At 44.6% G+C, this 26,106-nt stretch overlaps 1 protein-coding gene across 2 annotated transcripts in view; it reads left to right on the top strand.

Moving 5' to 3' along the window:
* The window catches only part of MDN1 (midasin AAA ATPase 1), a 902,759-nt gene that overhangs the window by 868,357 nt on the left and 8,296 nt on the right, over positions 1–26,106 (top strand). The window contains exons 92-100 of one of the 2 annotated variants that reach the window (XM_082250237.1): positions 227–425; positions 509–673; positions 3,315–3,475; positions 9,245–9,331; positions 20,740–20,855; positions 21,135–21,309; positions 21,400–21,473; positions 21,699–21,813; positions 21,897–21,960. In XM_082250237.1, the coding sequence (XP_082106363.1) occupies positions 227–425; positions 509–673; positions 3,315–3,475; positions 9,245–9,331; positions 20,740–20,855; positions 21,135–21,309; positions 21,400–21,473; positions 21,699–21,813; positions 21,897–21,960 (1,156 nt within the window). Of the gene's footprint in view, positions 1–226; positions 426–508; positions 674–3,311; positions 3,476–9,244; positions 9,332–20,739; positions 20,856–21,134; positions 21,310–21,399; positions 21,474–21,698; positions 21,814–21,896; positions 21,961–26,106 lie in introns of both variants that reach the window. The other variant, XM_082250236.1, reaches the window with a different exon arrangement.

Raw genomic sequence — 26,106 nt, 5'->3', positions numbered from 1 at the left:
AATCATACTGACACTGCATTTGGGGGGGGGGGGGAGACTTTGGTCCCACTTTGATGCATTTTGAGGTTCATAGACTTCAAGATTACAAAGGCATTGCTTCAAGTCCAGTCAAAATCACGTGACTTTTAGGTCTCACAAGTGTGAAAGGGGCCTTTCATGTTTAATGTGTCTGTAGCTATTGCTCTTGCATGTATTTCCTTTTTTTCTTTTTCTTTTTTTTAACTAGAGCTTTAAACGTAAGCCAGGCCAAGCAGATGATGATCGCACTTTAGGGGATCAGAATGAACAGGTTCATAAACGGTTGCGGACTATGGACACCTCTAGTGAAATGGGAAATGAAGACAAACAAGCACAACAAAATGAAGAGGCTGATGCTTATGAGCATATCCAACAAGGAGCAGAGTCCTATGATGCACAGACATATGGTACATTCAGAGTTGGTGTTGTAACATAGATGTTTAAAGCATGGCTTGCAACTGTTTTCTCATAACTTTTCTTCACAATGCAGATACAGCCAGCAAAGATCAAGGGAAATCCCAGCCACATGAGGAACAAGATGACCGTGCTGTGCAGGATGTGGAAATGGAGTCAAAGGAAGATGAAACTTTGGAAGCTGTCAATGTGGAGCGCCTAAAGCCAGAGGAACAGAGATCCCGCGAGTCCATAAAACAAGGTAAGTTGGAAAATTAGTCATCTGACTATTTAAAAGCAGCTGGAGCACTTTGAGTGATAATAAGTGTCTTGATAAACACTTGACCTCCAGAACGTTTTACCTCTCCATCACCTGACCATTCAACACTGTGCCGCTTAACTGGCAGTTGTTTAGACATGCAACACTGTACACAAATGAAATTTCCATATTTTTTCACACAAATAGAGCTTTCCTTGGGTAGTATTCGATCACCACTGGGTTTTATATATTTTTTTTTATTATATGAACCAAAAAAGGCTGAAAATGTTGAAAAAAAAAAACATCAATATTTTCTTCTTTGTTTTAAAACCTATCCAATAAAATCAAATTGTCATCGTTTTTTTTTTTTGTTTTTACTATATGCACAAAGTTGTCACTGAGATATTTCTCACACATGGCATATATGTTACACCTCAAAATACATTCTGCTACTTCTCCCGAATATGGGGATTTCACAAGTGAGAGATTTTTTGGCAGCCTAGCCATGTACAGGAGCCTAAAATCCACTGAGTACCCTTTAGGCTTTCAAGGGGTGTTAATTACACATTGGATTTCCTCACTGCCTATCACATTTTCGGAGCCAAAAATTCAGGTAGGCTTTTTCCACCTGAACCCTGGGCTGAGCTGGGAATGGCTTTAGGGGTGCTGCTGAATTTGGAGGTAGCCAATTAGGGATTGCAAGCACCTCTGGAAGGTTACTATGGGCTCGACAAACCTGTGCTTGAATTGTTGGTGGCGGTTGCATTAAGCTACTAGTGCTAGCCATTTCACCATGAAATACTGTAGTGCTTGTATCTAAAATGCCAGGATGTACTATGCCGCTGGTGCTTGCCAAATCAACAAAAAGTAGTGCAGCGCTAGTGCTCCCTGCTGCATCTGAGCATAACCATGTGTTTCTAGCACTTCAGCAACATGGGGTCAGGTACATCTGATTTTAGCAGAAACCTCTTCGCTATCATTCCAGCTAGCTGTCAGGTGTCTATGGCTTTCCACAGGATCAAATCCCGAGCCTGATTCTGACAGTGAGGCCTAGCTTTCCCTCTCATCTGTCATGCTCAGAATACTGTATATTTTCTCACTGGTGTACCTTATTTTGGACATCTTGGGCACTAACTTTACAGGTAACTAGTGTATGGCAAAAAGAGCTCCTGGCTAGCAATCAGGAACTGCTTGCACGTTATAATTAAAATGTACTGCTAGTGCTAGCAGAGATCAGGCCCGATCTTGTCAACGCTGTGTATCAGAGCTGATAGTGATCATAAAAATGATGCTGACACTGCATTTGGGGGGTAAGACTCTAAACACAAGTGCTAGCAGTGATTCGGAGTGATCCTGCTAACACTGCGTTTTTGGGGACAGCATACTATTGGGGATACTAGTATAGTTCTGATCATGACCAGGATACTGACCTAGACCGACACTACTAGTAATGGCGGTGATCAGCAATCAGGGACTGGCGCTAAATGATTATCTAATGTTTCTAGTGACACTAATGGTGTTTAATGTATACTGTCACTGTACTAATGACAATAGCTGTATGATACGTTTCACAGGAGGGCAATCAAGGGGTTAACTGCGTGCCTAAAAAGTGCATGTGTACTGATTTTACGCAGACTGGCTGGCTTTTCTTCCTGATCTCCACTCTCAATGGTAAGTGACATCAGGGAGCAGAACCAACCAGATCTGGGTTGTGTGTTTACTAGCACACTCATTTCTGTGCTGTGATTGACTACATTCATCAGCAGATTCACAGCCAAAATCATTGGCTGTGAGCCTGCTGACAAGCTTGTGCTGTGTCCAACCACCGCAGAAGTAGCAGGGTGCGTGCTACGCACACCTGTAAACCTGTAAGTTGCCCCGAGATGTACGGGTACATTAGTGGGGAAACAGACCTGCCAGCCAGCAGTAAACGTTAAACTGCTGGGCGGCAAGTGGTTAACTCAATACATTCCTGCACAATTTTAAAATCTAAGTAGATGCACATAGCTATTGTGATATTAACTGTACAGATCATCTATACTGCAAACACTTTCAGAATACATAGAGGCGTAAACACTGCAGTGCAGGCAACATAAAATGTCTGCAGCTACATTTTGGATGCCATTTTTCTGCATCCCCGGTGGCTCAAATCCAGAGCTCCTGTAACCAGCAATTTATTACTATGCATGGTAAAGTTACCTACAGACACTGCCTCCTCCGGCATTTTCTTGTTGTTCAATAAACCCATCCATGTTTCTGATATCCAATTGGCACGAGAGTGTTAATACATGTCACCTAAAGTAGAATTTGATTCAGAATTGTTGGGCTGTGGAAGAAGACTTAAAAATGGCAACATTTAGTACCTGCATTGCAGTGCTGAAGTTTGGCAGTATTGTTGGGCTACTGAAGGCTGTGTTTTAAATCTGTGCACGGAATTCATAAGGAATGTACAGCCAGTATCCTAACCCAGTCTTTAGGCAAAACTACTCAGTTAAAAAAACAAAAGGAACTGACAAGATTCTAAAAATTGAGTCAAAAGCACTTGCAACAGAGTAAATGACTTTTAAATGTTTAGGGAAAAAAGTGGGGTGCATTAAAAATGAGCTGCTGAGATGTAAATCTCTTGCATTGTCTTTAAAAGCAGGGCCCGAGGAAACCAAATTAGACTTGCAAGGAGCAACAGTAGAAGATGATGTACAGAACAAAGATATCGAACCTACAGCTGTGGATAAAGAAAAACACGAGAGAAGCACAGAGTCTACCATTCATACTGTCTGGGAGTTTTTAAAAGAAGGATCTGCAATGGTAATCTCAACTTGTATTTACAACAAATGAGAAAATAACAATGGAGGATATTTGTAGTACAATAGTGAATGTGTCCTTTACGGTACTCTGATATGGAATTTACAGGTAAGTACATTTTATTTTATTTGTACAGTACAGGCTGGATTTTCATAGACCCAAGGATATCCCCAGGCAATGAAAAAGAAGGGTCGGCAACAACTGAGCAAACATCAGAGCATAAAGTGCTGTTGTCCAGATTAGAAAGGGCTAAGGCTATCACCATGTTAGACTGTGGCTTCCACACACCCAAACAGGAATCATTTATTTTTGAATTGTATACAGTGTGTTTTATATTTTCAATTTAGTTTTTTTGATACATGCTTGTCTTGCTTGTTTGAGCAGTTGCCTTACTTCCTGTCTCCTTAAGAGCATAAGCATGCTCTTAAGCAGCAGAGTAAGTGATTTTGCAACTGCAGCTGTGAGATCAGGAGGGTATAAATTTTGTCTTGTCAGTTTCTTGGCTGAAACTCGTTAGTGTTTGCTTTTGTATTGGAACCTTTTACTCTTTAGGATGAAATAAAGGAAAGATGCTGCCGGTTTTTCACCTGGTGACCAACTTTATTGTGATCTGAACTAGGCAAACAGACCTGTGCTTACAGGCCCAACAATAACCACGGTCAACAGATCCAAATCAGTATCATTGCAAGAGTCCTCAGGTGATGGACATTTTTCCTTTCCAAAGAAATCAGTTAGCCTAACTAGTTTTGTTTTTTTTACTTCAGATTGTTCAATCAAACTCCTCGCTGTCTTCTTATAAAACAATAGAAGCAGTGCATCCAGATCAGTGCAACCGTAGTAGAACCTTGGGAATTTTACCTGGACCGAGAATAGTATGCATTTACACGCAATAAATATCAGGAAACTGCAATGTATTTAGAATTTATTCACTTTTACAAACTTGGTGTTAAAATTCAGACACACAAGGCTTAGTTTGCTGTGGATGTTACATCACCCCACTGATCACATACTTTACAACCACTTCCACTGTGAGCCCTTTATAGTGTTCTCTGCCCTTTTGCCACGTGGACTTGGATATACGATGGTATGTACCTGGTTTGCTGTATACTGGTTTGTGTAAACTTGCCAAATTTTTGCACCCCACTCCATGAGTACCCCACAGAGGTAAGATCCTCATCCATAGCAATGACAAACAAGGCACAATGGAGCAGTGGTAACAGCTCAGGCGAACACCTAAACTCATAGTGAGGATGCTTCCCTTGCACCAGAACAAGACCCTATTTTAACACCAGTCATTACATCCCTGAGACAGAGCTAGAACGGGATGCACAAAGTCTACCTAACTAAGCCAATTGTTTCTGAAACAATGTCACCATTTCCCAGGCAATTAACAGCTTCATAAAGCCATCACTGTCCAGGGCTCACAAATGTTAGGCTCCTCCAGCTCCATCGTCTCTACCGGAGGGGAATGAAGAAAACAAGAAAGCAGTGTTAGAGGTCACATACGATTTCTCACCTCAAAGCTCCTCTATACCTGATTAACTAAAAAGAATGGGCAATTTATAAAAACTGTATCAATCCAGAAAAGATTTTAACCCCTCCGAAAAATATTAATGAGCTCTGAAAAAAGTGTTCACAAAAAAGTGGTCTGTTCAGAGACAGCAGGGTCTACCTTCTGTACCAATTGAAGATGTTCCTATATTCAAATGTTCTGCTGGCAAAGTTTGAGATGCTCTTAAAGACTTTACTCTTGCAAGCCCAGTTTTGCATCCAGCTAATGCATTTTCTGAGTGCCAAACTGCAGCTAATTTGACTAGGGCTATAATGATCCCATGTCCAGAACCATGCTTTAACTGAGCAGTTACCCTCTGCCTTGCGTTTTTTTGATGATGCCGTAGAAAAGGGTTATGACCCACATCTCCAAAATGACTTGAGTTTTCCTTTCACATGTGCAGAATCTTGTGACGTAAAGTGGTTCTGAAGGGTTTACATTTTTCTTTTTAATAACTTGTGTTACATACCTGGTCTGTGCAATGGTTTTGCACACAGCAGCCCAGATCCTCTTCTTTTTAGGTCCCCTGCTGGCAGTCCTGGTTCCTCCTCCTTTGGAACAAACTAAAGTTGCACAAGGATATTAAGATTTGCAGAACACCCTGAGCTGTCCTTTGCCCCAAGAAGTTCCAGTACCTCTATTGAACAGATCCATAGGTATATTTTCAAATCTCTTTGATATTCCTACTGTCCTGGAACTAAGATCTTTAACTACTTCAGTACAGTGCACTTTCACCCCCTTCCTGCCCAGGCCAATTTTCAGCTTTTAGCACTGTCACACTTTGAATGACATATAATCGAAAAGAGATGACCGCACTCCGATATAAAATCAAACAGGAGTGTATTTATTCCACATCAAAAAATAGGCATAACTTCAACACTTCAAACTGTGAGTACAAGGACAAAAAGAGGTAGACGCGTTTCATGACTGGAAATGTCGCTTACTCATTACCAAGGAACTGAAGTTATGCCTATTTTTTTATGTGGAATAAATACACTCCTGTTTGATTTTATATCGGAGTGCGGTCATCTCTTTTCGATTATATGGTATTTGGATTATGGATCCGACCAGCACCTGACACCACCTCACCTGGAGCGGTCCGTTTCCAGACTGGATTCAATACACTTTGAATGACAATTGCGCGGTCATGCTACACTGTACCCATATGAAATTTTTATCATTTTTTTTTCCACAACTAGAGTTTTCTTTTGGTGGCATTTAATCACCGCTGGGTTTTTTTTTTATTGCTTATCAAAAAAGAAAAAAGACAGAACATTTTTGGGGAAAAAAAAGTTTTTCGTATTTTCTGTGAGTACATTTTGAAAATAAGTAATTTTTCTCCTTCACTGATGTGCGCTAATGAGGCGGCACTGAGGAGGTACTAAAATGCCGCACTGATGGACATTGTTGGGCAGCACAGATGAGCAGGCACTGCCTGGCAACACTATGGGCACTGATGGACATTGCTTGGGGGGGGATTTATGGGCACTGTTTTTTACTTTACAGTAATCAGGGCACTGATGATCAGTGAACTGATTACTTATTCTTAGGATTCCCTTTGAGGAGGAGCCGCTGATCGGCTCTCCTCGCCACACACACTGACAGTGTGAGGCGAGGAGAGCCAATAAATGGCACGTATTCATTTACATGTGACCGGCTGTGATTGGACACAGCCAATCACATGGATAAAGAGCCATGTCATTGGCTCTTTACCAAGATCGGGGTTGTGTCGTGTCCTAGAAACACGGAGCGGCCACGATCGCCGCACTGCACGCCCCCCATGGGCGCACGAGAGAGGCTGTTCTGGTGCGCCGTCATATGACGGCGTCCCAGAACGAGAGCTGCACTGCTCCGCCGTCATTTGACGGTGGGCAGGCGGCAAGTAGTTCCATGTGAAATATCAAAGAATTTGTTTGAGTCATGTGGAATGCTTGCCATCCATAGAGATCCAAGGTGCCAATTTATATGTTCCCATTTATCCACTTCATTAACTCTCTCTGCACTTTGCAGTAGGAGACAGTCACTTCCTGTTTGTTGCACTGCCTTTTGGCCTATTTTCTGCTTCCAGAATTATCTCAAAGGTATTTACACCTCTCCTTGTGCTTCTAAGAATTCAGTGAACTCAGGTCACACGATATCTAGACGACCTTCTTTTGAAGCGCCTGTCTTCCACCTATTGGCTAACATCCACAGCATCATTTAGATGCTTCAGGCTTTTGGTTGGGTAATCCACTTCCACAAATCTGTTCTCCAACCTTCTCTTCATCTGAAATACTTGGTCCTAACTCTAGACACAACACAAGCATGTGTCTTCCTGCTAGAAAACAAATTGCTCTCTCAAAGCTCACGCTTGGAACTTGAGATCAAAAAGATGCTCCTCTGTGAGATTCTCCATTAGAGTTCTGGGTCTTATAGGCCGCCCTATATACTCAATTTTATTTGAGAACTCTCCAATACATCATCTTGGCATGGAACAAACATGCTCCTTCTCTCAACCTACCCATGCTTCTTCTCTCAACCTACCCATGCTTCTTTACAACCAAGGAAGGAGCTACCTAGCTTACAGGGTTCACCCAACATTTCTGGCAAAACACTGCAAGGTGATAACCGATTCCATTCTCTCCAGCTGGGGAGGAGTGTTCTAATACCTCAAAGTTCAGGGAACATAAGCACCAGAGTTAGCCACGCTTCTCATCTTCAATAGGAAATGCTTACATCAGTCACCAAGGGGGGCACCAGGAGTCACAGAGCCTTGAAGGAAGCAAGCCATCTCATAGCTGGGGAAACACTGTTCAGCAGGTTAAGGGCATGATGAGACATGCAATCCTAAATGGACAAGGGTCCTTATGTAGGATTTGTAATGTTTTTGTAAAGGATACCAAAAGGAAAGGAGATGACCAATACTTGTTATCAAACTGTTGGGATATATAGGGAAACCGTCTGAATAGTGGGGTAGGGAACCTCCACCTTCAGTGTCCACATCAATGGATTCCTCAAGCGATTTTCCAAAGGGGATGGAAGAAGCAAAAGGGCTCTTTTGCTGAGCAGGGTTATTCAACAAGCTCTTAGTCAATTATTTTGTTTGCATGTGCACAGAAAGTAACATTCTGGATATTAGAATTGGGGATAGACCAATATGTTTTTTCAGGGCCGATACCGATATTTTGGTCACAACGAATCGGTATTGGCCGATATTTTGTACATTTAAAGTTTTGAAAAATAAAAATCATCATCTGTGTACAGAACGCCTCCAGGTTGCCATGCTGCATTGCATTTTACAGATTGAAAAGGGAAGGTAATTTTTAATTTCCAATTACATTATGACTTGTGTAGCAATTGTACATGCTATATTTTTTTTTGTATCTGCCTACAGATGTTGCATTCTTCCTTCCCTACCTGAGCCCGTTCTCCCAGAGATGTTGGGGTTTTTGGGCATCTAGTATATATTTTTCTTGCAAGTTTTAGGGCTTAACGCCTGATCCTCTGTTAATCCTTTCCAAACCACTTTTTGCCACATGACATGATTGAGACTTTGCATGCTTCGACTGCAAGGTACCTCTGCTCTCAGCTTATTTTACTTGGGTCCACTAACCTTCCTTGTTTTTGCTTTGGGCCCGTAGTGGTTGTTTTGTTGGCCACCTTGTGAATTATTGCTTGGGGATATGTCATAGTCTAGGAATCCATTTCCGTGTTCTCTATTGTACGATTAAGATAATAGGTGTTTTGGATTACTGTACCTGTAAATTCCATATTTTGGACTACAGTACAGGATATAGGTCCCTCTCCTTTCTGTGATCTCCCAAGTGCTTGCTAAAAAAAAATACACGTGGATATGTCACATGAATACACTGGGGGGCGCTCCCAGGACAGCTTTAGCTAGTGTTGTCACCTGAAGTGAAGGTAGCTATATATAACCTATGGTATAAGAATTAATTCCTATGTTCTGTACTTTACTTCAAGATATGGATATGGAATTTATAGGTACATCAAAATTCATGTTGTCTAGTAAGGTTTTTAATTTTTTTGCAGGTTTTTTGAAATTCTTGGTTAACCTGTGTTTTATTCCTTGTCTCTTGATTATGTAAATCAATTTGGCTCCTCTTTTGCCTGTCGTGTATTTTGCAAAATTAGTCATAAAAGCAACTACATCTATCTGTTTCTTTTAATTAGCGATTTTAATACATTTGTGCACTGTATAATCTCCACTTTGTCTCCATCAGACCCCTGAAAACCCCGAAGAGCTTAGAAGAGAACTTGAAAAGCAGCTGGAAGAGTGGCAGACACATCCTATTGGGGATGCAGAGGAGGTGGGTAAATTGTCTGAAGTTTGTTTTGGTCCCCATTTACCACAAAATACTCATGGATCTGTTCAATGACAGAAAGGTGAAGCATGAGGGAACCAAAAATTATTTGGAATTATTTTGTTTTATTTTTTTCCTTCAACCAAATTCTGTTTACTCTAAGGGGAAATGGGGATTGGGGAATTGAGCTTGCATGGGATACTAGAGGGATGTGAAGACCCTCACTTGGTAACTAGCATACAGTCATCTCTCATTTTCCAGGAAGCAAGAGACATCTAATGGTTTGTTGCATAACCGCTTTGATAGATTTCATAGAACTTCAAATTTGCTTTTTTTTTTTTTTTTTTTTACTGTGCTTGGTATAAGCATTTACTCTGTAACTATATTGAATAACCCTATAGGACTCTTCCAATCCACATTCCTTTATGGATGTTTTGTGTTTACATTCAACTTAGGGTCCTCTCTTTGAACCCTTCGCTTTAAGGTTTCCTAGAAGTGAGAACGTGTGACAATACTGGATGCAGAGCTTAACTATTTGCCAACCAGCTGCCGTACTTTTAAAGCGGCAGTTCGACTCTGTTCCGCGAAACGACGTACCTGGGACAGCTAGTGGAGGCGTGTGCTGCTGAAGATGCACCGGTTGGCCACAGGGGGAGCCAATCAGCGGGTTCGGAGGCCACGATGTCCACCAGGCACCAACAATCATTCCCGTGGAGACAAAATGGCACGATCCTGTGTTCCTCCTATTTAGGAACACAGGTCTCTGTGTGCATCCAGCAAGCCCATCCCCCACACAGTTAGAAAGCACCCCCTAGGGACACATTAACCCTTTGATCGTCCCTAGTGTTAATCCCTGCCAGTGTCAGTACAGTAACAATGCATATTTTTAGCACTGATTATTGTAGTAATGTCACTGGTCCCCTCAAAAGTGTCAAAAATGTCAGGTGTCCGATCTGTCCGCCGCAATGTTGCAGTCCTGCTAAAAATCGCTGATCGCCGCCATTACTAGTAAAATAAATAAATCTGACCTATTTCCCCTAGTTTGCAGACGCGATAACTTTTGCGCAAACCAATCAATATACACTTATTGGGATTTTTTTTACCAAAAATATGTAGCAGGATACATATTGGCCTAAAATGATGAAAAAAATTGTTTTTTTTGTTTTTTTAATGTTTTATAGCAGAAAGTAAAAAAAAAATATATATATATATATATATATATATATATATACATATTTTTTTTTTTTTTTAAATCAGAATTATCGCTTTTGCTATTTATAGCGCAAAAAAATAGAAATCACAGAGGTGATCAAATACTACCAAAAGAAAGCTCTGTGGGGAAAAAAGGACATCAATTTTGTTTGGGTACAGCATCGCACGATTGCGCAATTTTCAGTTAAAGTAACCCAGTGCCGTATCACAAAAAATGGCGCGGTCATTAAGGGGGTAAATCCTTCCGGTCCAGAAGTGGTTAAAGCAGTCTTAACTAATTCCGGACCGCCCACCACAGATTTACTGCGGCAGGGCGGCCCTCCTGCGCGAAACGACGTAGGTCTACGTCAGTTGCGCGCCTGCCGCTAGGGGGCGAGCGCGCACTACTGCCGGCCTGCTCCTGCCCCCACTCAGTAGTGGGGACCCCGCTGAGAGAGAAGAACGGTCAGCTGTTGTAAACAAAGCTGACCGTTTATCTCCCTGGAATGATCACAGAGCTCCTGTGATCCTTCTATATAGAATCAAAGGTCTCTACACGCCCCTAGGTACACATTTAACCCCTTGATCACTCAGTGTTAACCCCTTCCCTGCCAGTGTCATTATTACATTAACAGTGCATATTTTTAGCACTGATTACTGTAATAATGTCACTGGTCCCCCCAAAAGTGGCAAAAATGTCAGTTAGGGGTCTGATCTGTCTGCCGCAATGTCACAGTCAAGCTAAAAATCGCAGATTGCCGCCATTAGACACAACTACAATTGGATTTTTGTAAGAACTTACCGTAATATCCTTTTCTCTCAAGTTCATTGACAGACGCAGCTCCATCCAGTCAGAGACTATAAGGTTATGCTCCTCCTATCAGGAATAGGCACTAGGCAGGAAAAAAGCTTAACCACACCTATGGGGGCTTTCCCTGCAAGCATAAACCCATACACCCTAGGAATAGGACCTAGCTTCCTGCTAGGACTTAGGTCTTAGCTATTCTGGGAAAGTTTTGTTTGTGATTTTTTTTTATTTTCACTAGTTAGTTCCTGCGGACCAAGATCCAGAGGAACTACAAACAGCCGTCTGAGGTTTCGCACTGGATAATCTAGATCCTTAAGGTCTCCCAGCCTGCCCAGCTAGCGTGAGCAGGTTATAGTCCAGAACAAGGCCTCGCCACGACAGTTGGAATAGTCGGACCTTAGTGGCTCCCTCGGTTCCCCTGGCACCTCAGAGGACTAGTCCTGTGTACCCCTCGGCATTCCCCTACCCCTAGCAGGTTTTTACCTTAGGGAGGCGAGAATAATGCGGCTGTTGTGGCTTTTATTTGAGGGGTGTGACTTGTCCTGTGTGGGTTCCTGGTCAGGGACCTTTTCATGTCTATTGTTCTGGGCCCCCTTTTGGGGGTCCTGGAGACCGCATGGCTTGCCATGAGGGCTGCCATTTTGCTGTGAATCAGGTTTTTTATATTCCCATTAGATTATATGGTCAGCCATTTTCTATTGAGATTCTATTTCGATTGAGAATGCATGAGCTGCCATTTTCCTGAGGTCCATAGGCTGGACAGGCATGCGGCATGGCTTTTTAAATATAGAGGCTGAGTTTTCGCTTCCTCTTCATGTACAGTCAGTGTCAGTTTCGTTTTTGCACAGATTGTGCTGGAAGTCTCCTCTGTGGTCTGGTAATGTTTTCCTTCATTCACTCTGCTATTATCTTATAAGGATTACAGGGATTGTGAGCCCGCACTTATAGTGGTGGGAACGTTTTGGCGGTCTTAAAGAGACACTACCCAAATTTTTAAAAAAAGTGTAACATGGAGTCCCAGGATAATATTTCACCTGCAGACCCCCTGGGAGTGACTGCGGGACCCTCTGGTTCACAGTCTTAGCCACAGATTGCCGTTTTTTTTGCAAAATCTGTCGAAGGTAGATTTTGTCATTGCTAATGCTGCCAGCCGCAAACGCCCTCTGCCCTCCCCTCCAGCATGGTCATCCAACTCCGAGATAGACGACGCAGACCACCCTGAGGGGTCGATGTCGTCGCATTCTAATGGTGAAAAGGACCTGTCCTCAGCCACTGCGCAGGAAGCTCTGATATTTTCAGTGCGGGAAACTTTAAAATTGACTGATGAACTTACAGCGCCGGATACGCAGGTATCTTTTGGCTCCCGCAAATCCAGTAAATCGGGCAAGGTGTTCCCTTGTCCAGAATTTTCATACTCAGTCCCCGGGTTACAAACAAAATAGGGTCTGTAGGTTTATTCTCAAGTTCAGTTTGTATGCAAGTCGGAACAGGTACATTTTTTAAGTTTAACTCCCAACAGCCAAAAATATAATTTTTATATGTATTGGATAGCATAGGGAAGGGTTAACACCCATGTAACATTTGTTTTGCTGTCTATGCCCCTGTTCAGAAGATCTCGATTCACATTCTGCCCCTATGACAACTGGAATTTAAAAATTTTGGGTTGTTGTAGAAACAAGGATTGGTGATAAAGCTTCAGTGGAGACACCTTTTTCCCATGGGAACTCTTACAGGACTGAATTTCCTTTCCTAGGGGTAGATTTCTTCTCACTTACTGTTGTCTCCCTCTGTAAGTAGGAGTCGTCTGTAAGTGGGATGTTTGTAACCCAGGGACCGCCTGTATTGTGGATGAACAATGGCGGCGCATTAAGCACATTAGTGGTGCCTAAACATTTTGCACGCCGTTTCCCCTTTTTGGAGGTAGTGTCCACTAGGTGGACTGTACCACCAAAAGTGGATCGCCCGGTGTCCAGGATGAATAAAGTGATTCTGGTACCGGTGGAAGAGTCTCCAACTTTTGCGGAACCCATGGATAGACTGGTGGAAACCTTGTCCCGCCATTTACACAAGGTAGCAGGTCACATTAAAGACTACCTTTGTGAAGGTTTTGGTAGCGCAGACTGCTACGGAATGAGTGAAGTTACTTAAAAGTAACTTGGAAGCTGACCGGCTCCCCCCCGCTGCGGTGTTGGAACTGCTGGACCAGTTGGCTCAAGCCCTGGTGTTCATGTGTGATACGTCCCTGGATTCAGCCCCGTCGGTGGCCAGGGCGTTGGCAGTGGGGATTGCTATTAGGCGCATGGTGTGGCTTAAAAGCTGGTCGGCGGACCAGGCTGCTGAAAACGGCCTTGACTGATCTTCCCTTCTCAGGAGAGAGGCTGTTTGGATCCTCTCTGGACAAGTTAATGAAAGGTATCACAGGTGGTTGGAGCACTCATCTCCCCCAATCCTCTAAGGGCAAGCCCCCACGTCCTAGGAAGGGGCCTTCCTTTAATGCTCATAAACGTCTTTTTCGTGCCTCCGGGCCGCAAGAAAAAGGTAAATCATTCAGGTCTTCTGGGGGTTCCAAGAAGCCGTGGTCAGGGAAAGCAAAGACTGGCTAGTCAGGACCTGCAGACAAGTCCTCGTCTGCATGAAGGGGCGCCCTCACCCGATTCTGGGGTGGGGGGGATGTCTGTTTCTTTCTGAAACCCTGTACTTCCTTGATTCAGGGCAAATGGGTTCACAAACTGATCCGATCTGGGTTCAATATCGAATTCCAGTCTCGCCCGTCGGACAGGTTCTTCACGTCTAACATGATTTGCTGTCGCAAAGGAGGGATTGTGCTGGTTCCTTTTCAGGAACGTTTTCAAGGGTGTTATTCAAACCTCCTCACCGTGCCCAGAAAGGAAGGCAAGGTGCGTCCCATCCTGGATCTCAAGGCCTGCTTTGTGTGGGTACAGATGTTTTGGATGGAATCCATCCGCACGGTAGTGGCGTCACTACACCAGGGAGATTTCTTAGCCTCCATAGATATCAAGGACGCATATCTAAACATCCCTATTTCAGGGTTCGTACGGTCATGAAAAACCTGGAAAAGTTATGGAATTTTAAAATGGCAATTTCCAGGCCTGGATAAGTTTTGGAAAATAATTTAACCCACAAAGTTTTGGAAGTGTCATGGAAATTTGAGAAAAAGGCGCCACTCAGTGTAGCAGATGTAAATAATTTTATTGACACATATTAAGAAATTACATGGAGGTGTAAGCGTCTCTATCTTCATAGCTCGGCGTCCTTCCGAGTCCGCGGCGTTTCCGTGCCTGAGGCTGGCCAGCAGCCGGGAGATGACACTAGGAGAACAAATCAGGGGACTCAGTCAGATCGAGGCAGCGGTGAAGCGCATACCTCACTGGAGGGCCGCACGAACGTGATGACGCGGGGGGGGGGGGCGGTGACCGGTTTTTCGGCACATGTGTGAACTGCTCCGCATGCTCCGAAGCCGGTTAACCCCCCCCCCCCCCACGCGCGTCATCACGTATGCGCTTCACCGCTGCCTCGCTCTGACTGAGTCCCCTGATTTGTTCTCCTAGTGTCAGCAATGCCAGGGAAATGGGTGTAACATGGATTTTCTTATTTAAGATGTATACATAGACATTTCATGAAACATTAGGTCATGAACATTTACTTGAAGTCATGGAATTTTATTGGTAAAAATGTGTACGAACCCTGCTATTTACGCTGGACACCAGCGGTTTCTTCGCTTGCGGTTGCAGAGGAGCATTATCAATTTCTTGCGTTACCCTTTGGTCTCGCCTTTGCTCCCAGAGTGTTTACCAAGGTTTTAAAACCAGTATTGGTATTGCTGTGCCAGCGGGGGATTGCGGTAGTGGGGTACCTAGATGATCTCCTGTTGAGAGTGGACTCTCCTTCAGTGTTGTTGGGGGAATCGGACGGTCACTGTCAGAACTCTGCAGGATTTCGGTTGAAACATCAATCTCAAGAAATGCGCGCTGACACCTGTCCTGAGACTGGATTATCTGGGCTTGACTCTGGATTCAGCCTTTGCCAAGGTGTTTCTTTCCCCAGACAAGCTGCAAAAGTGTCAGGAGGCAATTCGGTTGTTGTTGGCGAACGATCTGTCCTCTCTTCGCGTTTGCATTCGGGCCTTGGGTCTGCTGATATGAGCCTTCAAGGCTCCTCAGACTCTGAGGTAAATTTGGCCTCCGCGAACGAGAGTCTGCCCACTGGGTCAGCGTCCACGCACCCTAAATGCTCTTACAGTGAGGACGAATCCTCCTCCTCCTCAGCTGCGCATGAAAAAGCGCTGGCGGAGGTTTTGATTGTGTCAGTGTAATAAACCCTAAAGTTGGAGGACTCAGCTAATGCTGAGTCGGCGACCCCGCGGCAATTTGGCACCCGCAAATCTTCCACGGTGAGGAGTCTCTCCTGATGAAATTTAACGGTTCCACCGTCGATGGACTCTCAGGTTTCCAGGCTAAATAAGACCACATATTTTCCGGTGGAGGATTCTCCATCCTTTAAGGATCCTGTCGACTAGAGAGCTGAGGCTCTGGTCCTTTACCTTTTCACTGTGGCAGGTTCAATGTTGAGGCTGGTGTTTGCTATCCCTTTGGTAAGGGAATGGGCAAATATTTTACACCAGGATCTGGAAGGGGGGTCAACACCCTCCTGAGCTGCCAGAGCTGGCGGATCAGTTGATCCAGGGGCTACAGTACATTTGTGATGCGGCCTCCTTGGCCGGCAGGGTATCTGTGACGGCGGTGATTCTTCGCCGTGGGATCTGGTTGAAGTACTGGTCTGCCGACCAGGCTTCTAAGAAGTTGCTTACTGAGCTACCTTTTGTAGGTGACAGTTTGTTCGGTGCCTCTATGGAAGAGATCATTGCGGGCCTTACGGGAGGTAAGAGTACATTACTCCTGCAGGTTGCTAGGGGCAAGGAAACTCGTCGTAAACGTGGTCCTTTTTTCTCGGCTCACAAGCGGCCCTTTCATGCGTCTGGATCGCAGGAAAGGGGTTCGAGATCCATACGTAACTTTGCGGGTGGCTCCAGAGACCCTGGAATGGTAAGTCAAAAGCGGGCACTACCGGTTCCACAGACAAGCCTTCCCCAGCCTGAAGGGGCGCCCTCACCCGCATCTGGGGTGGGGGGGGGACGTCTTCGCCTTTTTCCGGACCCGTGGACCTTCTTCATTCAGGACAAATGGGTCCACGAGTTGGTTTGGTTACAAGAACGAGTTTCGGTCCTTGCCTTCGGCAAGGCTCTTTCCTTCCAACTTGCACCTGTCTCACGGTCGGCTACAGGACCGCTATGGGGCAGTGCAGGACCTGTTAGCACAAGGAGCCATTGTGCCGGTTCCAGATTCGGAACGTTTTCAAGGTTTTTTTTTTTTTTTTTTTTTTTTTTTTTTTAAATCTGTTTACAGTTCCCAGGAAGGAAGGCAAGGTTCGTCCGACTTTGGACCTCAAGGCTCTCAACCACTTTGTGCGGGTTCTGAAATTTCAGATGAAGTCCATCTGCACAGTAGTAGCTTTCCTTCATCAAGGGAATCTTCTGGCTTCTATCGATATCAAGGACACTTACTTTCATATTCCAATATATGTGTGGGCATTCGCATTTTCTTCGTTTTGCCGTGGGCAAGGAGCACTATCCATTTGTGGCGTTACCTTTTGGTCTTGCCTCAGCTCCTCGGGTGTTCACAAAGGTTTTGGCCCCAGTGCTGGCCTTGCTACGGCAGAAGGGGATCATGGTCCTGGGTTACCTGGACAATCTGCTTCTGCGTGCAGGGTCGTCTTCGGCTCTAGAAGCTGACTTGGACATTACTGTACTAACTCTTCAGGAGTTCGGATGGACACTGAATTTCCAAAAATTGGCTTTGACTCCTTCCACCAAGCTAGACTACTTAAGTCTGATGCTGGTCTCCGCATCGGCCCGGGTGTTTCTTCCTCAGGCGAAACTTCAGAAGTTGCAGGATGTGATTCGGCCCCTGTTGTCCAACCGTCAGTTGTCACTCAGGACTTGCATGCAAGTGCTGGGTCTGATGGTTACCACTTTCGAGGCGTTTCTGTTTGCGCAGTTCAATACCAGACCTCTGCACAGAGAGATTCTTGCCAAATGGAACAAGTATCCGCAGTCGCTGGACGATCTGATCCTGTTGCGTCGGGGTACAAGGGGGTCTCTGATATGGTGGCTCTGCTCCCTGGTACTTCGCCTGGGAAAGTCCTTTCTTCCCCTGTATTGTACAGTGATTTCCACGGATCTGTCCAGGTGGGGAGATGTCTTGGGAATATACTGAGCTCAAGGGGTTTGGACTCGAGTAGTCCAGGCTGCCAATCAACATCCTGGAGATTCGGGCGATCAGACTTTGTCTCAGTGGACGGTATCGTCTGCAGGGATGCCCGATGAGAATACAATCGGACAATGCTATGGTGGTGGCATATGTCAATCATCAAGGGGGCACAAGGAGTGCCCTGGTGGCCCTAAAAGTAGCCGGCATCCTGAGGCGGGCAGAACTATATGTTCCTGCCCTCTCTGCTGTGCTCATTCTGGGGGTAGAGAATTGGCAAGCTGATTATTTCAGTCAGCAGACGTTGGATCAAGGAGAATGGTCCCTTCATCCGGAGGTGTTTCATCAACTGTCTCTCCAGTGGGGGACTCCTGATGTGGACCTGTTGGTCTCCCGTCTCAACAGGAAGGTGCAGAGGTTTATGTCAAGGTCTCGGGATCCTCTGGCTGACGCCGCAGATGCCCTGGTGGCCCCTTGGGGGCAGTATCCTCTGATTTTGCTTTTCCTCCAATAAAACTTCTGTCGAGACTGCTACACAGAATTGCGGTGGAAGGGATTCCAGTCATTCTGGTGGCACCAGACTGGCCTTGCCAGTCTTGGTACGTAGGCCTAGTAAAGCTGTTAGCAGACGTTCCTTGGAAACTTCCCCTCAGGGAAGATCTTCAGTCTCAGGGACCAATCTTCCATCCTGCTTTACAGCTTGGCTATTGAAAGTCAGGTGCTGAAAGACAGAGGGCTGTCAGAGTCGGTGATTCCTTCTCTGTAAAAGCTAGGAAATCTACTTCCAGGAAAGTTTATCATAGAGTTTGGAAGGCATACATTACTTGTTCTGAGTCCCGGGGGGTTTCTCCCAGTTCCTTTTCTGTGTCTCTCGTCTGTTGGAGTCTCTACAACTAGGTGTAGATCAACGTTGGGCTCTGGGCACCATCAAGGGACAGATTTCCGCCCTGGCCATATTTTTCCAAAGGCTGTTTGCGAAGTCCTTGATTCACACTTTTGTGCAGGGAGTTCGCCATCTGGCTTCTGCGGTGTGATCCCTGGTACCTCCGTGGGATCTCAGTTTGGTATTGTTGGTGCTTCAAAAGCCTCCCTTTGAAGACATTTGTGAACTCACTCTGTCACAGAAGGTGGCCTTTTTAGCCGCTATTACTTCTGTACATAGGGTGTCGGAGTTGGCTGCTTTGTCCTGTCGGTCACCTTAGCTGGTGGTTCACAGGGACAAAGTGGTGTTGTGACCCTGTCAGGCGTTCCTAAGGTCGTCTATAGGTTTAATTCGAATGAATATATTGTGTTACCGTCCTTGTGTCCTAAGCTGAAATCAACTTAAACAAATTGCTTTACATTCCTTGGATGCGTTAAGGGCGATTTGGGTGTACCTGGCAGTGACCAAGACTATTTGGAAATCTGATTCTTTGTTCTTACGGATGGACCATCTGCTGCGACCATATCCAGATGGATCAGGCAGACAGTGGTGCAGGCCTATTCTATTGAGGGTCAGGTTCCTTCTTTCCCTCAAAACGCATTCTACGAGGGCGCTTAGTGCCTGCTGGGCCTTCCGTCATCAGGTGTCAGTGGCTCAGCTGTGTATGGCGGCTACGTGGTCATCTGTATACACATTCACAAAGTTTTATAAGGTGGACATACTTGCATCTTCTGATGCTGCGTTTGGCTGCAAAGTTTTGCAGGCTGCGGTTGCAGAGGCTCCCGCCTCTTGAGGGTGTATTATTCATTTGTTCCTTGTAGATTTTTTTGGTTTACCTGGTTGGCTATGTTTAGCCCTTGTTGGGAATTATACGTTTTGCTGTGTTTTTCCCACTCCTCATGGTGACACTGCTTTGGGACATCCCAAGAGTCTAGAAGACTTGCAGCTGTGTCTGTCAGTGAACGAAAGAGTAAACTCTTTTTTCTTATCATAAAATCCTTTTCTCTGAGGTTCACTGACGGACACAGCACCCGCCCCTCTGTTGGGTTGAGTTATGTATTCTTCTGACACTACTTTTTACAAACTGAAGTCCTATAGCAGGAAGTGATGGTATACCCCCTAGGACTGCCCTTAAGGGGCATAACCAAAAATGTTTCCGCCTAGTCCTACTCCGGAAGAGAGAGCAGCATAAGCCCAAGGGTCTAGACTTGCAGCTGTGTCCATCAGTGAGCCTCAGAGAAAAGGATTTTACGGTAAGACAAATATCAAGTTTTTCTGAGATACTGAATTTTGGGTTTTCACTAGCTGTAAGCTGTAATCATCAAAATTAAAAGAAAGAAATGCTTGAAACATATCACTGTGTTTTAATGATGATCTAATTTCATGGGATGTACCTTGTATTTAAAAACTTGATCCCAAAAGGGACAAAACTTTTTTGCTGTAACTGCTTATGAAGTGTTAGCTGGAGATCAGTTTCAATTTGATAATAAAGTCCATGAAATCTACTAGTCTAAAGCAGAGACCAGCCAAATTTTGGTCCTTATGTGGCCACTGCGGTTTAACAGAAATCGATCTACCGATCGGCTTCTGTTCATCTGCCCTGTCAGATAGCCGCTCAGTCAGCACTGCAAGCAATAGGCTGCAGCGCTGGTCTTTCAGAATACAATAGTACAGTGGATTTATTCTAGGTGAATAGGAGAATTGGCTCAGTTTTTTTTGGTCAGACTGCTGGGACAAAAATAATGAACCATAAATGGCCAGCTTTACACTAAACCATGTATGGCTAGCTTTACACTGTCCTCTGAGAAACCCTTGGGAAGGAACTGTTACTAGCTCGGTCACCAGGTGAAAGAAAGCCTAAAATGAAACTACTGTAACCACCGCATCTGAGGAGTGTTAAGCAGCAATATGTTGCATTTTTGGTTTTAGGTTTAATACCACTTTTAACTCTGAACCGAACTCTCAAAAATCTGTAGCTTTATTAGTATGCAATGGATGCGAACATGATCACCTACAATGTGGGTTGCGATTATTTCAGTCAAGTAACTGTGCAAGACTTCTTGGCAGTGTGGGTGAGAGCCAAGAGTGTTCCCACAGACAAATGTCATTGCTGGTGTCCCCTAGAGAAACTTTTTAAACTGTAGTTTTGCATTCCATGGCTTATGTGTGTGTAACAAGCAGCTGCTATTTCTCTTTTTTTTTGTTTTAGGAGAAAGCAGCAGCTGAAATGTGGCAGAGATACCTCCTGCTCACCGGTTCTCTGTCTCAGCAGTTGTGCGAGCAACTGAGGCTCATATTGGAGCCAACACAGGCAGCCAAGCTAAAGTAAGTATAATGTTCACATACCAATAAAACAAATGTAGACCATATTGTAAACCGCGTACCTAGTTTCCAAGGCTAATAACCATGTTAATCTTTAATTTGTTGATGTCTAGCCTTGAATTTGTCTTCAATTGTAATATTTCTGATAACAAAAGCAGTCTGCTGCTGTTTGGAGACATGCTTTAATATTCCCTTACACTATTCCAATACTGTCAGAACTGTTTGACAAATAACTGATTAAATGGAGTCTTGTATCTACTAAGCATCTGTTTCACTTTACAGAGGTGATTACCGGACAGGAAAGAGGCTTAATATGCGGAAGGTGATTCCATACATTGCCAGTCAGTTTAGAAAGGACAAAATTTGGCTGAGGAGAACAAAACCCAGCAAGCGTCAGTACCAGATTTGTCTAGCTATTGATGATTCTGCCAGTATGGTTGATAACCATTCTAAACAGGTAATAACTCATTGGTTGTGTTTTTGCAGCACATTTCTCCCAGTCTGGTGTTATTTTAGAATTACAATAATTTCCTTTTTGTTTTTTCAGCTGGCGTATGAAGCATTAGCTGTGATTGGAAATGCATTAACTCTACTTGAAGTGGGACAAATTGCGGTTTATAGGTTTGTATCTACCCTCCCCTAGTCACTTATCAAATGTTCTTTTGGTCTATTAGGTTTGCAGACAGAACCCAGCACTCGAAAAACAAATTGATGACTAAATTATGTAGGCAAGATTAGCCAAGATTGCAAGATTAGCTCATCTTGATTAGCCTTTAGGATAGTAAAAAAAAAAAGTTTGTTTTGTAAACTATGGTTAATCTACCACTAACCGTGTCTTACATTTAGTTTTGGAGAGAGCGTCAAGCTTTTACATCCTTTCCATGAACAATTTAGCGAGCAGTCTGGATCCAGGATCCTCAGTCAGTGCAAGTTCCAGCAAAAGAAGACCTTGCTTGCCCAGGTAACGGAACACAATGTTTTGGTTAGGAGGCTGGGTATTTGAGGTGTATAGTCTAATGCAAAAATGTTCTGTTTTGTGTGCAGTTTTTGGAGTCCTCAGTCCCCATGTTTGAAGCTGCACAACGGTTCTCTCTGGGCACTAATCCAGGTGAGCTCCATCTTTCACATATAGCTAAAAGGAATGTGTAATTAATCTTCGTACCATCCCTTATGTCAACTTTAAATTGTGTGGTATATTTTCCAAGGGTTAAGGGATACACCTATCCGATATCTGGAAATAAGTTCACATGTCAAGTATTAATGATTTTAAGCAGCTCAAACTTTGAACATTTTTAACTTCCTCTCAGTGAGAGGAAGTTACCCAAGTTGTCATGTTTAGATGCAATCAAGGTCATGTTCAGAGTATACACATGCATCTGACTGAATAGCATGTACATTTATTGTTACAGCTTTAGGTTCTTTTTTAGGAATAATTATAACCCTTCACACACTCGTGGTGTGTGCACCTAAGTAATGCTGGTTTGCATTTGTATCTCACTGCCTGGCTTGTGAGGACAGTCCTTATTCACTGAACCATGCTTTACTTTAGTGACGAGTAAATGCAAATCAATACTGTAGCACTGTGAGATTGACTGTGTGTCAATCCATTGACACCTTCGGTTTCCAAGATGAGTTGCTTTCATAAGCAAACACCTTCAGGCTCTAAGTAGAAACCCACATTCCAATTCCTTAAGAAGAACGGAACGCGTCTAGTTCTGGAAGCAAATCCTCTTCGCAGTCAAGGAACATCCCCACTCACTAAGGTGAGGGACTGTCTGTTGGCATTTGTGGATATTTGGACTCAAGAAGTCTTAAACAACTGGGTCTGCATTGTGGTGTCCAGAGGCTACAAGCTGAAGTTTTGCTGCTTTCCCCTCAACGCTTTATGCGCTCAACGGTATCTTCGGTTTCACAAAAAAACGGTTTCCTTTGTGGCCCTGTAAATTTGGCTTTTCAAAAGGGTTATCACACCTAGGCCGGCAGAGGAGAGGTCTTGTGGCTTCTGTTCCAACCAGTTCACATCTCCCAAGCTAAACAAACATTGGCCCATTCTAGAATTCAAGGTTCCCAACAAGTTCCTGAAAAAAGAAAAATTCAGGATGGAGTCTGCTTGGTCGGTGATTGCTTTGCTTCATCAAAGGGACTTCTTGGTGCCAGTGGATATCAATAATGCCTACCTGCACATCCTGATTTCTCTTTCGTTCATTGATGGACACCGTTCATAATCTTCATGACCATTGGTTTATACTGCCCCCTATAGGAGTAGGACACTAGGCAAAAAAAAGATTCCGGCTATGCCTATGAGCAGTCCCAGGGGTTATACTCCCTCTCTCTGCTATAGTTATTCAGTTTTTTTCTGCCTAGTCAGGAGTAAGGACCTAGTGCGTTGCTGGGATCTCTGGTCCTGGCAATTTATTCTTTTTAGATAGAAATTTTTCTCCTTGTTTTATTCCTGTGAGATCTGCAATCAACTGCCGGACTGGGCGACAGGCTGGTAGTCTAGATCCAGTGGTCATCTCAGCCTGGCCAGCGAGAGTGGCAGACCTCAGCTCTGCGCTAGGTCGACCATGACATAGCCCCACTGGACGGGGGCTGGCCTGCAAGTTAAACGCCTTGCAAGGTTGCATACGACCCGGGTCACAGTATTCCTTCTGGCTGACAGCCCCCCATTTCGTTGGAGAAGAGGTTCTGTCTGGAGCAGTGCCTGCCTGGTTCCTGGTATGGTGAATAGCTGTCCCCCCTCTCCTCCTGGAGGGTTTTGGGGTGGACATGGGCCCCTCCTTGGGACCTTTTGCTGTAGCCTGTGTGTTTCTATGCACGGCGGCCATGTCTGTGTAGTCCGGCGGCCATTGAAAATAGCAGCGGCCAGCGGACAGTGGAGCCCTGTGGGAGCCCCCCTCATCCCCTGATGCTGACTCCTGGATCGTTTCACTTCCTGATCGCAGCACGTGGAGTGCAGATTATCCTGGTGGCTTTAGGTGCCTGTTTCTGCTGAGTGGTGAGTCTGGTGGGGTTCTCTCCCTCTCTGCTGAGGATCGCTTGGTGCTTTGTGCCTGGCGACCAGGTGGTGCTACCAGCGCGGTGGGGATTGTCCCTTTGCAGTGTTTGGCACTTTTTGTGGGGTCCCCTTGGTGACTCGAGTCTTTGGAGCACATCTCCCCATCTGAGTCTGCGGGGCCTTCCGGGTCCCGACCATCTGTCAATGCACTGATGGCAGTCCTGGAGTCCTTTGTGTGCTGGGTGGAGGTGGCTGATGGGCTAGCAAAAAGCGCCCCCTGCCTTATCTGTCTCATCAGATTCTGATTCGGCTGCCGTGGACGTGGGTCACCCTGCTAAATCTGGGACCACGCGCCCAGAGTCCACAGATACAGTTCTATTCAAAATTATTCAACCCCCACTGAAATTGTTTTGGCCAGTTTGACATTGATTTTGATCATTCAGTCATCCTGCTTACAATTAAATCAAAGAGGCACGTGTAGGTCAGACAAATAGAACATAACATTTATAATGAAATAACCACAAATGTCTTTCTGTGCTCACATCATTATCCGTTTTATTCCATCCCAAGTGACATTCAAACTTAGTACTTAGTACAACATCCTTTTACAGTTATAACAGCTTTTAAACGTGAAGCATAGCTTGACACATGTGTCTTGCAGCGATCTACGGGTATCTTCGCCCATTCGTCATGGGCAAAAGCCTCCAGTTCAGTCACATTCTTAGGCTTGTGCACTGCAACTGCTTTCTTTAAGTCCCACCAGAGGTTCTCAATCGGATTTAAGTCTGGTGACTGTGATGGCCACTCCAAAATGTTCCAGCCTTTAATCTGCAACCATGCTCTAGTGGATTTGGAGGTATGCTTGGGATCATTGTGCTGTTGAAAGGTCCAACTTCTCCCAAGCCTCAGGTTTGTGACGGACTGCATCACATTGTCATCCAATATCTCCTGGTACTGAAGAGAATTCATGGTACCTGCAGAAGCAAAACAGCCCCAAAGCATGATTGACCCACCGCCATGCTTCACAGTAGGCAAGGTGTTCTTTTCTTCATAGTCCTTTTTCTTCCTCCTCCAAACATAGCGTTGATCCATGGGCCCAAACAGTTCTAATTTTGTTTCATCAGTCCACAGAACACTATCCCAAAACTTCTGTGGTTTGTCCACATGACTTTTGGCATACTGCAGTCGACTCTTCTTATTCTTTGGAGACAACAAGGGGGTGCACCTAGGAGTTCTGGCATGGAGGCCTTCATTACGCAGTGTGCGCCGTATTGTCTGAGCAGAAACTTCAGTACCCACATCTGACAAATCTTTTCTCAGTTCCTCAGCAGTCACACGGGGACTTTTCTCCACTCTACGCTTCAGGTAGCGCACAGCAGTCGAAGTCAGCATCTTCTTTCTGCCACGACCAGGTAGCGTTTCAACAGTGCCCTTTGCCTTGTATTTGCGAATGATGCTTCCTATGGTGTCTTTTGGTATGTTTAACATCTTTGCAATCTTCTTATAGCCATTGCCCTTCCTGTGAAGGGTAATCACCTCTTCTCTTGTCTTCCTGGACCATTCTCTTGACTTCACCATGTTTGTAACCACACCAATAAATGTCTAGAAGGAGCTGAGTATCACAGTCATTTTAAAGCTGCCTAATTGGTGCTTATTAGGCTCTATTGCTGCTCCCTGACATCCACAGGTGTTTTCAATACCTGATTGAAAACACTTCAATGAACCTCTGTTCTTCAGAGTGGTAGTTTTTAAGGGGTTGAATAATTGTGTCAATGAAGAATTCACAATATAAACATTTACTACTGTATTACAAAACCAATTGATGTCATTTTAGTTGCATATAGTTCTTTAAGAAGTCCTTGTAGGATTTCATTCTGAATACAATTACAAATGTACACTAAATTCCCTAAAACCCTTTACAGCATTGGGGGGGTTGAATAATTTTGAATAAAACTGTAGTGAGAATGATTCCTCCACATATGCAACCGCACACGAAAAGGCGCTGGTGGAAGCACTGATTATATCTGTGTGTGAGACCTTGAAGATGGAGGATGCAGCTGCGATGGAGGCGCAGATTCCCTTTGGCACTCGCAAGCCATCTAGAGCGGCAAAGGTATTTCCTTTCCCTGCCTATTTTGACAAAAGTGTTGACAAAGAGTGGGGATGACCAAAGTGTCCCCTTGGGGTCCCTAAGCGATTTACTAGGCGTTACCCCTATGAGTAGTCCTTTATTAAGAAGTGGATTGTTTCACCAGT

The sequence above is a fragment of the Pelophylax lessonae genome (genome assembly GCF_965119305.1).
Source record: "Pelophylax lessonae genome assembly, chromosome: 3".
NCBI lineage: Eukaryota > Metazoa > Chordata > Amphibia > Anura > Ranidae > Pelophylax > Pelophylax lessonae.
Note: the sequence above shows the minus strand (reverse complement) of the source record. Positions and strands in the feature narration are given on the sequence as shown.